General features: G+C 47.5%; 1 protein-coding gene across 1 annotated transcript in view; it reads left to right on the top strand.

The window, feature by feature from the left end:
* LOC150002105 (uncharacterized) overlaps positions 1–9,313 on the top strand; it is a 28,339-nt gene extending 19,026 nt beyond the window's left edge. Inside the window, 4 exon segments of the mRNA XM_090286900.1 lie at positions 1,685–1,793; positions 7,537–7,610; positions 7,612–7,706; positions 8,722–9,313. Coding sequence (XP_090143026.1) covers positions 1,685–1,793; positions 7,537–7,610; positions 7,612–7,706; positions 8,722–9,313 — 870 coding nt within the window.
* The last annotated feature ends 2,814 nt before the right edge of the window (positions 9,314–12,127 follow it).

The following is a 12,127-nucleotide window of genomic DNA, read 5'->3' as shown; positions in this document are numbered from 1 at the left end:
TTATGTACAGGCGACCATTTCAGGCTATGACTGGGTGGGATATATATATATATAGATCAAGAAGTGAAGGTAAATAAATATGTACAAAAGTTAAGTCAGACAATAGCTGCAATTAATGACCTGGCTTGTATCAAGGACCTCTCCCCTACAGGTTCACTACATTCCTTTGAGCTGGAGACAAGGTGCTACTCAAGACCTGGAAGACAGGATCTCCAGAGGAGCAACTAGAAAAAAAATGGACTGTATCTTGGGACATACTTCTGACCACTTCCCCCACGGTGAAGTTGGCAGGAATAAAGCATTGATTTCATCACACCAGAGTAAAGAAAGCACCAGAGAAAAATGGACCACTGAACTGTAAGAAGACCTGAAAGCCATCTTTTGAAAACAATGATTTATGTTCTTTTTATTACTTTTTGTTTAACTCCATGTTATGGGCAAGTTATCCCTTTCGAATGAGATGAAAATGTATACTTAACAAAAAGTGTTCTAAACGAGATTGGAAAAGCTGGTGTTCGTGCTGTAAGAAACGTTCACAATAAAACACCGGGACACAGGACTTCAGCAGCAAAGCGAGGCGTTTGTTTATTCACGGGTCTGCAGAGCCAGGCACAGCCAACCAAAGGCATGTGTGCACCAAGTAGACAAAGTGAACTGGTTTCATACTAATGCAGTTAGCTCCCTCTCCCCTCTCCTTCTACTCCATTTCTCCATTACTGGTTCATACTGAGTTCATAATCTAATGCAATTAACTACTTAACTAAGGGTAATCTAGTTATAGGTCTAACTCCAATTTATTTGCATAGTTATCTAGCCACATCTTCCCATTTCTCTGTGTTTGGTAATGACAATCTTCCTTCTTTTGATCCCAGGGATTTGTGTGAGGAGCTGTGGAATGTCATTTCCTGGCCCCTTTTCCATGATTCATCTGTTAATTATCTCCTACTGGTTCAAGAGTCACTGACTTCTTTGTCCCTTACAGTGCTGCCTGTCATTTCCCAGACCAAATAAGCAAAGACAGGATTGAGTTTTTTTTTAAAGCTGTTTGATTTTTTAAAAAGATTTTATTTATTAATTTTTTAATAGAGATGTAAAGAGAGGGAGAAAAAGAGAGAAGAAACATCAGTTTGCAAGAGATACATCAATCAGCTGTCTCTCACATATCCCCAAGTGGGGACCTGGCCTGCAACCCAAGCATGTGCCCTGACTGGGAATCAAACCAGTGACCCTTTGGTTTGCAGGCCAGTGCTCAGTCCACTGAGCCATGCCAGGCAGGGCAGACATTAAATCTTTATGGGTGCTTTATCCAGATGGTCAGCGACCTGAGAAGACAGTGGGTTTGTACCCTAACAGACCATCTTAAATTCCATTTTAAAACAGACCGTTTTTATAAGGAGAAGAAAAGTGTAGGTTAGGGGTTTGGAATTCAGGGAAAAGTTTAATCAGATAAAAGCTGCAGCATTCTTTCATCTGGGTGGTGGTCTTTATCTGTGTCCTGCGAAGAGGTTGGCTCAGATACCATCTGGATTGCCTGCAGTCCTCCTGAGGCACAGAGGGGGAACTGCTTATCATCTCCTGGAGTCAAGGTGGGACATACCTTCAGTTCCTGAAACAATAACTTTTTTCATACATTGATTACTAAGCTTATTAGTAATCTGAAACAAAAATTTCCCCAACATTTGAGTCCCCTATTACAAACATTTCTGACTTTTGCCTTGTGGGAGGAGCTTATGTTGAACAAGCCTTCACTTCATGTCTTATAGGTGTTTGTACTCCTTTGGAAAGTCTTCAACATTCGTCGGCAGCCGTCCATCTCGAGAGACGATGGCGTAGCTTCTTGAGAGTCTATCTGCACCGCCGAGAATGGCTGTGCAGTCCGACTCGGGAGTGACAATCCCTGCCGCACTTGTTACAGGTGAAGGCAGATGGCTGTTGTTGCTGCTGCTGACGCTGCTTCCGCCTCGATCTTTTCTGGACCGCCTCCTCGTTGCCTCCGCGCGTGACGTACCTTGCCTGACCGCGAGCCTCCAGGCTAGGCGGTCGTCTGCTTGAACTTCCCATGTGTTGAGATTGATGGAGCATTGTGTCATGTCCTTTTTGCAGATGTCTTTGAACCGCAGTTTTGGGCGCCCTGTCATCCTCTTGCCTTCTGCTAGCTCGCCGTAGAGGAGGTCTTTGGGGATATGGCCTGCATCCATTCTTTTGACATGGCCGAGCCACCTGAGGCGTCTCTCGCTAAGAACTGCATGCAAACTGCTCATATTGGCTCGTTTCAGCACCTCGGTGTTGGGGACCTTATCCTGCCAGGCGACATGCAGGACGCGTCGCAGGCACCTCATGTGGGAGCTGTTGAGTTTCCTTTCGTGCCTTGCGTAGGTGGTCCACGTCTCGCTGCCATAGAGGAGAGTGCTGAGTACGCAGGCTTGGTAGATGCGCAGTCTGGTTTTCTCAGTGAGGCTGGAATTGTTCCACGCTCGCCGGTTCAGTCTGGCCATAACTGTGGCTGCCCTGGCGATTCTCCGATTGACCTCCAAGTCGACTGACAGAGAGCTCGAGATGGTGGACCCGAGGTAAGTGAAGTCGTTGACAACCTCCAGGGTGTATCCGTCGATGGTGATGCATGGGGGAGTCCCCGTGCCTTGAGCCATAACATTCGTCTTCGTCAGGCTGATGGCTAGTCCGAACTCCTTGCATGCGTGGGAAAGGCAAGTGACTAGCTGCTGGAGTCCCTCTTCGGAGTGTGATGTCAAAGCTGCGTCGTCGGCGAAGAGCATCTCACGGATGAGCACCTCTTTGACTTTGGTCTTGGCTCGTAGACGGGCCAGGTTGTAGAGCTTGCCATCGGAACTGGTGTGAATGAAGACACCCTCGCTGCAGTCCTTAAAGGCGTATTGGAGGAGCATGGAGAAGGATTCCGAACAGCGTAGGCGCGAGGACGCAGCCCTGCTTTACTCCGCTGCTGACTGGGAAGGCCTCAGAGGTTGCGCCGTTGTAGGACACCGTGCTGTGCGTGTTGTCGTGAAAGGACATGACCACAGCAAGCAGATGTGGTGGACAGCCAATCTTCCGTAGCAAGCTGAAGAGTCCGCTTCGACTGACCAGATCAAACGCCTTCGTGAGGTCGATAAAGGCGAGGTAGAGTGGTTTATGCTGCTCGTGACACTTCTCCTGCAGCTGGCGTAGGGAGAAGATCATGTCCACTGTTGAGCGGCCAGCTCTGAAGCCACACTGGGACTCTGGGTAGACGCGGGAAGCAAGGGCCTGCAGGCGGGCAAGAGCGACCCGGGCGAATACTTTGCCGACGACGCTGAGGAGAGAGATGCCCCGGTAGTTGTTGCAGTCGCTGCGGTCCCCTTTGTTCTTGTACATGGTGATAATGTTGGCGTCTCTCATATCCTGGGGGATGTAACCCTCCTTCCAGCAGAGACAGAGTAGATGGTGGAGCAGCTGTAGCAGGACTGGTTTCCCGCTCTTTAGGATTTCTGGAGGGATTCCGTCGCTTCCTGGTGCTTTCCCGCAAGCGAGGCGGTCGATGGCTTTGCCGAGCTCTGCCGCAGTAGGTGGGGTGTCTAGCTCCTCCATGACTGGTAGGTCTGGGATGGCTTTAAGAGCAGTGTCTGTTACGGTGTTCTTCGTTGCGTACAGCTCGAGGTAGTGCTCGGTCCACCGCCGCATTTGCTGTTCCTGGTCAGTGATGACCTCACCTGTCTTGGACTTAAGGGGGGCGATCTTGGAGGGGATTGGGCCTGTTGCCTTCTTGATACCCTCATACATTCCTCGTGCGTTGCCTATATCGGCGGCTTCCTGAATGCTTCTGCACAGGTTTAGCCAATAGGTGTTGGCACAGTGGCGGGCGGTCTTCTGGACTTTGTTCCTGGCAGCCCGTAGAGCTTGAAGTGTACTGGCAGTGGGCGTGACCTTGTAAGCCAGTAGGGCCTTCCTCTTAGCCTCGATCACGGGTTCCATTTCTTCCCAGTGAGCCTCGTACCAGTCAGCGTTCTTCCGCTCTTTCTTCCCGTAAGCAATAATGGCGGAGTTGTATATGGCGTCGCGGAGACGTGGCCAATTGGATTCGATAATGTCATCTGCCGCCACTCCCTCGCCGAGTGCATCTTCCATCTTGTTGATGAATTGCTGGGTCTTAACTGGGTTGCTGGCACAACTGGTGTTGATGCGTGGGCGACCCTTCATCTTGGAGTGGTGCAACCTCTTCGGCATTATGCGCACCTTGCTTACCACGAGGGCATGGTCCGTGTCGCAGTCTGCACTGTGGTAGCTGCGGGTGAGGAGGGTGCTGCCAATATCCGTTCTTCTGGTGATGACGAGGTCAAGCTGGTGCCAGTGGCGGGAGCGGGGGTGCCTCCATGACACCTGGTGGATCTCTTTGCACTTGAAGAATGTGTTTGTCACGCACAGGCCGTGGTGACACGAAAGCTCAAGCAGTCGCTGACCATTCTCATTGATCTTTCCTCTCCCAAAGTTTCCGAGGCAGGTGGGCCAGGCCATGTGGTCGGCTCCTACTCTTGCGTTGAAGTCTCCAAGGAGATAGAGAGCGTTACTTCTGGGAATCTTGGATAACGCTTCGTCCAGTGCATGGTAGAACTGTTCTTTCTCTTCGGTGGTGGCGCAGAGGGTTGGGGCATACGCGCTAAGAATGCTGACTGGGCCGAAAGTTGTTGACAATCGGAGGGTAAGTAATCTCTCTGTGCCTCCTGTGGGTGGCTCTATGGAGTTAACAAGCGTGTTCTTCACAGCGAACCCAACACCGTGCTGTCTTGGTTGGTCCGGAGACTTCCCTTGCCAGTAGAAGGTGTAGTTGGTTTCTCTGATAGTTCCGTTGTCGGCCAACCGGGTCTCCTGTAGAGCCGCAATGTCGATGTTTAGTCGTGCCAGTTCCCTATCGATGACAGCGGTTTTCCTGGCACCCTTGATCCACGGAAGGTCTGCAGTAAGTCCGGGGCACATGGTCCTGATGTTCCAGCTAGCGAGGCGAAGAGCTGGAGGCTTCTTTCTTGTTGTTTGCTTGGAATTAACTGGTGCGGGTGTTTTGTGGCCCACTTTTCGAGAGGCGCCTCTCTGATCCCCACGCACCCAGTGGGGCAGGCGAGCCATGGCGAGACGGTAGCTGTCCAGTGAGGTGCGATGACCTCTCCCACCGTCAGAGGAGACCCCTGGCGCTCGTTTCCTTCGCCAATCGGATGAGCTTATAACCGGTATCTGTCTCCTCCCGTGTTGAGTCGACATCTTGCGATGACGCTGGAGTGTCCTCTCAAGTGAAACTGAAGCTACAGAGCCTGGGCAGGGTGATATGGAGGGTCTGCTGTTGCCCATGCAGCAGACCCCCCCTCTCTTCGCAGCTGAAGGGTCCAAGGGAAAGACAAAGTCAATACAGCTTGGCTTCAGGTGCGCCGCAGGAGTTGCTGGTGTTGACTACAATGTCAAACCGCCTTAGGGACGCCGGCTCCGGATTTTCTGTCGGGGTTTACTCCCTTAGCCTTTCCCCTGAAGAGGTATGCCGCAAGGCAGCGGAGGTTTTTTGGAGTCAGAGTTTTCCTTCTCTGATTTTAGAGATGTCCTTCCTCTTTCCTCCTTTACAGTCTTGAGGGCAGCATTTACAGGCTAAAATAGAAAACTGGCAGTGTAACCTTCTAAGCAGATACTACCAATACCCTGCTTGGGTATACTCACCCAACAATAAACATCTCTTAAATGTCCTCCAAGTGCCATGCCTCGAATTAGTAAATGGCAGTGCAATGGCAGCCAAACAATTGGATCAGTTTCACTAAGTAAACCACCAACACAAGTAGGTTTTTAAAACAATAGAATAGTGTCTCATTTTATTAAAAATAATAACTATTTTTAAGCAACTTACCAGCAACACTGAATAAAAACCTGGCTGTGTTTCCCACTGTTTCAACTGCTCCTCAGCTGGCTTTAACACAGCAGTATCCTGACTGGTGGCCTGAGTTAAGACTTGAAGAACAACAGTGCTGGCACTATTGAGATCCATGGAAACCAATTGGCTCAGTCCGAATAGCCCGGCTCTCCAGCTTCCACTGTCCAACACGAAGTGGCGTCGGTTGGTCCCGCACCCCACGCTTGCAAGTCCACGCGCCGCCGCCCACTGATGCCGAAAGCGGCTTCTAGGAACGCGCCATGTTCTGAGTCGCAGCTCTAAATGATGCGGACGCTAGAATATCGCGTCACAGACATCCACAGCAATAAAAAAGATCAAAATACTGATACACAAAACAACACAAATGAATCTCAAAAAGCATTACGCTAAGTGAAAGAAGCAAAGCATAAAAGTCTACATGAAGTTCTAGAAAATGCAAAATTATAGAGACAGAAAGTAGATCACTGGTTGCCTTGGGCTATGGGGCTAGAGGAAAGGATGATACAACAAGACACAGGATAATTTTTAGGGAGATGGAAATGCTTTAATCTTGATTCAATAGTAGTTATGCTACCGAAAAGCAATTTGGGGTCCTGCTGCCTGCCGCCACCCTCTAGGCAAAATTCCAGAAGCAAAGGTTTGGTGATAAAGAAAGTCTATCCAGTCACAGCTTCAATTACTTAAGCCTATCAATTAAGGCTAAACTCTAACACCTGGGCCCTGCTATCATTTCCCCCTGTTTTAATCACCTTATTTCTATAGGGCTAGTTACAAACTAAAATAGCATAAAATACAAAAACTACACAACTTTGGAAGAATGACAGGCTTCTGCCTCATAGCCTGTTCCCTCTAGAACACCCAAAGAATAAACCAGGGACCCTCTGCCAGGCCAGCCCAATCCTTTAGAAAAATAGGAAGCCCCACACTTTGTTCTTCCACAGAGACACGAACTTAACAATATACTGTCTAAAAACGCTTTAAGAGAACTCCAGAAACCAGTTAAAAAGTCATAATATCCCAGGAAAGTGCAAAGCCAAAACCAGCTACATTAAAATGGTTAAAAAAATTATTTCACCCATGAGAGCCCCTCCCCTAAGCCAGCACAGAAACAACCTTAAAGAAATGAAGACCTAATAATTATGAGACAAAAATAAAAGCGACCATCTTAAATAAGTTCAATGAACTTCGAGAGAAAACAGACAACTAAGGAAAATCAGGAAAATGATGCATGAACAAAATGAAAGTATCTTAAAAAACAGAACTTCAGGAATTGAAGAATATAATAATTCAATTAAAATATTCACTAGGAGGACTTCTGGCCAAGATGGAGGCATAGACAGACATGCGGCGTCTCCCTCCACAACTAAGAAGGAATACAATTACCTCAAAACTAGAAACAACCATAAGTTCCAGAAAATCAAAGTGCATGGAAGTCCAGCAAACAAAGATATAACCTGCAACCAGGACCACCCTATTCAGCTGCACGTTTACATACTACATAAAACACTTTTAACTTTGAAATAACTGTAGGCTGAGAAAAGGGAATCAAAGTTGCAAAGACACGACCTGAGTTCTGCACCCTGCGTCCCAGCGTAAGGACGCTGTGAGGAGACGTGCAGAACTCAGGTCGTGTCTTCAACATTATACTGTGTTTAAGCATATCGATAAGAAAATGACCTACTCCAATATTTATAATTGGGGACCTGTGGTAACTCTTAAAGGATAGGGAAGTGTTTTTCTTAAAGTTTGCTAATGTAGCCATAGCTAGAGAGTGTGTAGCTTTTATCAACTGTACTAAAAACTGTTTTGTGCTTTTGTAACAGAACCTCTGGGCTGCTCTGATTGAAACAGAACCCACAGGCCATTTGGTTAGGGGCCCGATTGCCCGCTGCCAGAATTACAACTCTCAGTACTAGAGTTTAGTGAAAAGGAAAAGAACTGTTTATTTAACAGATATATATTTAGATTATTTGCAGATTTCTACTGTTGAGTCTTATGTTCTTTAAAATACCCACAAACACATAGTTCTGCCTCCCCCTACCAAACCAGACCAGCCTTAGAAAAGTCAGAAACAGCGTTCCCCTACTTCCTAGGCACAGTTCGGCTTTACCAGTAGCTGCCAATCACTCAAATCTGATTGGGGTGGTCCTTTCTGCGCCGTGGTGCCCTCCAGCTCTCAATGCAGAACCGCCTGGATTCTCAGCCTCCGTGTAAACTGCCTTATTCCTGCAAACCGCGTGGACCTTCTCTCCTTCTCAAAACTGCATGGCAAGAGCCTCTTAAAGCGGCCTGGAGAGCCCTCTCAAAACCGCATGGAACACTCAGCTTCTTTAATCCGCATGGAGAAGGCCCCTTCACCAAGCTGCATGGAGAAGGTGGGAGACAGAGAGCGAGTGAGAGCGGGCGAGAGCGGGCGAGAGCGAGCGAGAGCGAGGGAAAAAGAGAGAGAGAGAGCGAGAGAGAGAGGAAGAGCGCGAGACCTGAAACCAAGACTCGAAAGAGAGTCCTAGTGAGCGAGTCCCAGCTAAAAATGTCCACAGCTGCTTATATATCCCTGACTGCGTCCTCTGATGCAGTGGGTGTTGCAACCAGTTCTGACCATTCACAGAACCCTACACAGGCTCTGTAGGCTCCTTCCATACCATCCCACAGTTCAAGACTCCTCCCATCTTCTTGGGCCTTGGAAGTATCAAAGCCATTTTGAATAACAAAGACACTAACAACTAGCCCCAGGCATGCAAAGGTGTCTTAAAAGCTGCTTCCTTTTCCCCATCCCCCAGCCACAATCTCTGGGGTTTGTTTTTGGACACCCCTGTTTCTGTAACACTTTCAGCAGATGTGAAAAGGAATTGCACCACCACCACTAATGTATCTTATGCTTTTGCTCACATTAAATATCCTGCAGGGTGGCTTCTAGTATGTGGAAGGACTGCTTATTCCTATGTTTCAGCAAACAGTTCCGGGGGACTGACAGTGTTCATGCCTCAGAAACCCCACCCCACCCAGGCTCTATGGGAACTCTCCCTTGCACCTGACTATAACAGTGATTCACACCAATTTAGTCCCATTAAATATGTGTCATTGACTACATTTATAATGCCAGCCATGGTAACTTATTTCAATGGAGAAATAAGTAGATTGGCCTGTGCTATGGCAAAAGCTTTGAATACCACCTCACAAGCCATCAGTGCCATTAATCAAGAGCTGGGACAAGTTAGAGAAGCGGTATTAGAGAATTGCACTGCTACCAACTACCTCCTTTTAAAACATAATCATGGGTGTGAACAATTTAAAGGACTCTGCTGTTTCAACCTGACTGATAATTCACAGCTCATAAAGCATAAAATAAAGCAAGTAAGTGAAGGAGTATTCAACATAAAACAAACCGAGGGATTCTTTGGTATTTGCCTAAACTAACCTCCTGGTTGCCTAGTATTACCTGGTCTTAGAGAGCAATTTGTTGTTTTTATTTTTTTCAGTATTGTAGCTTATTGCTGCATGCAATGAGCTCCCTTATGTAGATCTGCAATTAAGTATATTCCTAAGCCCTCTACCAGATGGTCTAATGCTAAAATACCTGCTCAACAGCAAAATGAGCACTTTCATATGAAACTGAGTGCATAGAAATAAGATAATTCAGACTAACAGTGAGGAATGATGGAGGACTCAAATGTTGGAAAAATTTTAGTTTCAGGTAATAGCTAATAAACTTAGTAATTAATGTATTTATCAAGCGATTGTTTCAGAAACTAAAAGTATGTCCCACCTTGACTTCAGAAGACTATAAGCAGTTCCACTTTTGTGCCTCAGGAGGACTGCAAGCAATTCAAGATGGTATCTGAGCCGTTATACTCCAGGGTGAGAGGATCACTACCTGCCCAGGACACAGATAAAAGACCAAGGCCCAGGACATAGCTGAAAGAATTCTGCAGATTTTATCTGATTAACTTTTCCCTGAATTCCAAACCCCTTACCTACACTTTCTTCTCCTTATCAAAAGCATCCATTTTAAATGGAATTTAAGACAGTCTGTTAAGGTACAAACCCGCTGTTTTCTCAGGTCGCCCATTAACATTCAATCCCTGTCCCTGTTTATTAGGTCTGGTAGATGACAGACAGCATGAACACTGGCTTTTCTGGTTTCAGTACAACCTGGAAGGAGGTAAGGAACAGGCAGTCAGTTATGTCAGGGTCTTCTGCATGCCAGAGGAAAGATTTTGGCTTAGGAAGTAGAGTAACTTAATGGAATATGTGGTAAGGGTAGCTTATTGGCTGAGAACCCAGGAGAAAATAGAATTCCCCTCAAAATGGTGTGGCTCAGTGGGTCAGGCACTGTCCTGGGAACCGAAAGGTTGTCTGTTCCATTCCTGGTCATGCCTGGGTTACGGGTTGGGGGTGAGACGCAACCGATTGAAGTTTCTCTCGCACATTGATGTTCTCTGTCTCTCTGTCTCCCTCCTTTCCCCTGGTGTTAAAAAAGAAAGACTTTTTTTACAGAAAGAGTTTAGCTAAAGAGAACTTAAAGAAGGGACCATTTACAGATCTGCAGACAGTTAAGAGAATCAACAAGAGATGTTGAGGATCAGGGACTGACAATAGCAAGAAGCCACTGTCACCGCCTGGGCTGAGGGAATGGGGAAGGAATAGTTACCACAGAAGTCCAAGGTGAGCAGGAAGAGGCCAGGAAAGAAAGAGCCCCACCAACTTCCTCCTGCCCTCCAGCCCTGCCTATGCACCTCAGTGCTGATCCAACAGGAAGCTAGAGGACACAAAAGCCTGAGAGATGTGTTCTGTAGGGGCCAAGAAGCAGGGCAATGAATGAGAGGGGGCAGAAACGGAGAACCACCAGCACAGGCAGTAAGTGGTGGAGCAGGAGCTGAACTTGGAATTCACTGACTCTAACCCCTGCAGCCCTTCTGCTGCCCTGCACGCCTCTGGATCCAACACATCACTCCATATGTGGGACCATCCTGCCAAGCAAGGACCCAAACCTGGGCCTGAGCAATTCCTTCTTTAGCCATAGCGTTCTTCTCCTTCTGGAAGGCTGGGTTTTTGTCATGATGGCTGCATCTGGTTCCACTAGCCTAACAGAGAAATACAAGCTCTTTTTTCTGAGCCTGGCATTAGTGTGCACTTATGGTCCTGTGCTCACGCCCTCCCTCTTCCAGGACCCCTGTACCCCCTTCTCTTGGCCTGCACGGGGCATCCTGGCCAGGATCACGGTCTTCCGTTCACTGCTGTGTTGCACACAGCGGTCACTTGCACTGGAACTCAGATGCCTTTCTAAATAACACCCTTCCCTCAGGGTCCTGGGCTTTTATTTTCATTGAGTGAGTTTTCCAGAAGTTTCTCCACCTTCTGTTCCAGATAAAGGACATTAAGTTTGGCTTTTCAGGTTGGACCAGAGCAGGAGATGATGATTATATTAATAAAAATAATATATTCTGGATGCTTAAAATGTGCCAGGCACTATAAAAAGGGCTTTATGTGCATTGTCTCATTCATTAGACCCCTCTTAGGAAAATCCTCTCAGCCACACCTTAGTCCAGTTGCACAGAGGCGGCGGCAGCTGGGTGCAGGTGCAGCTCCACAGCGTCTTGCCTCGGGTCCTGGCTGCAAATCTCTCCCTTCCTGCTTTGGAATTTCTCTGGTACGTGGCATTGGGCACCCTGGGAAACCCACTTGGGCACTCACTCATGCATAACTGGGAGCAGCTAATGCTCCAAGGGGCCACCCTTGACCAATGGGGCACTGATGTCGGTGAATAAGTGCTGGCATTTTCTACCCTGAGCTGCTTTCAAATGACTCAGAAGGTCCTGCAAGGCTGGACATGCAGATGCCCCAAGCAGTGGCTACCCCCAAGCAGGGCCACCTTCCAAAGATGGCCCTCCATCCTTCTCTGTTTTGCTCTCCCCATCCCTCATTCCTGCTCCCTGGGATCATATTCCAAAATAAACTTGTATTAAGCCTTTGTCTCAGCCTCTGCATTTTTTTATTTTTAATTTTAGAGAGAGAGAGAAACATCGATTTGTTGTTCCATGTATCTTTGCATTCATTGACTGAGTCTTGTATGTGCCCTGACCAAGGAATCGAACCCACGACCATAGTGTATTGGAACGGCGTTCTAACCAACTGAACTACCCAGGCTAAGGCAATCTTATAACACACATGGCAGAGATACTATTATTATCTCTGTTCCACAGGACAGGAACCCGGGGCTTAGAAAGGTTC

This window comes from Furipterus horrens, unplaced genomic scaffold (genome assembly GCF_987537825.1).
Source record: "Furipterus horrens unplaced genomic scaffold, mFurHor1.1.pri manual_scaffold_9, whole genome shotgun sequence".
In the NCBI taxonomy this organism is placed as follows: Eukaryota; Metazoa; Chordata; class Mammalia; order Chiroptera; family Furipteridae; genus Furipterus; species Furipterus horrens.
The sequence above is the reverse complement of the archived record's forward strand: the minus strand, read 5'-3'. Positions and strand labels throughout refer to the sequence as shown.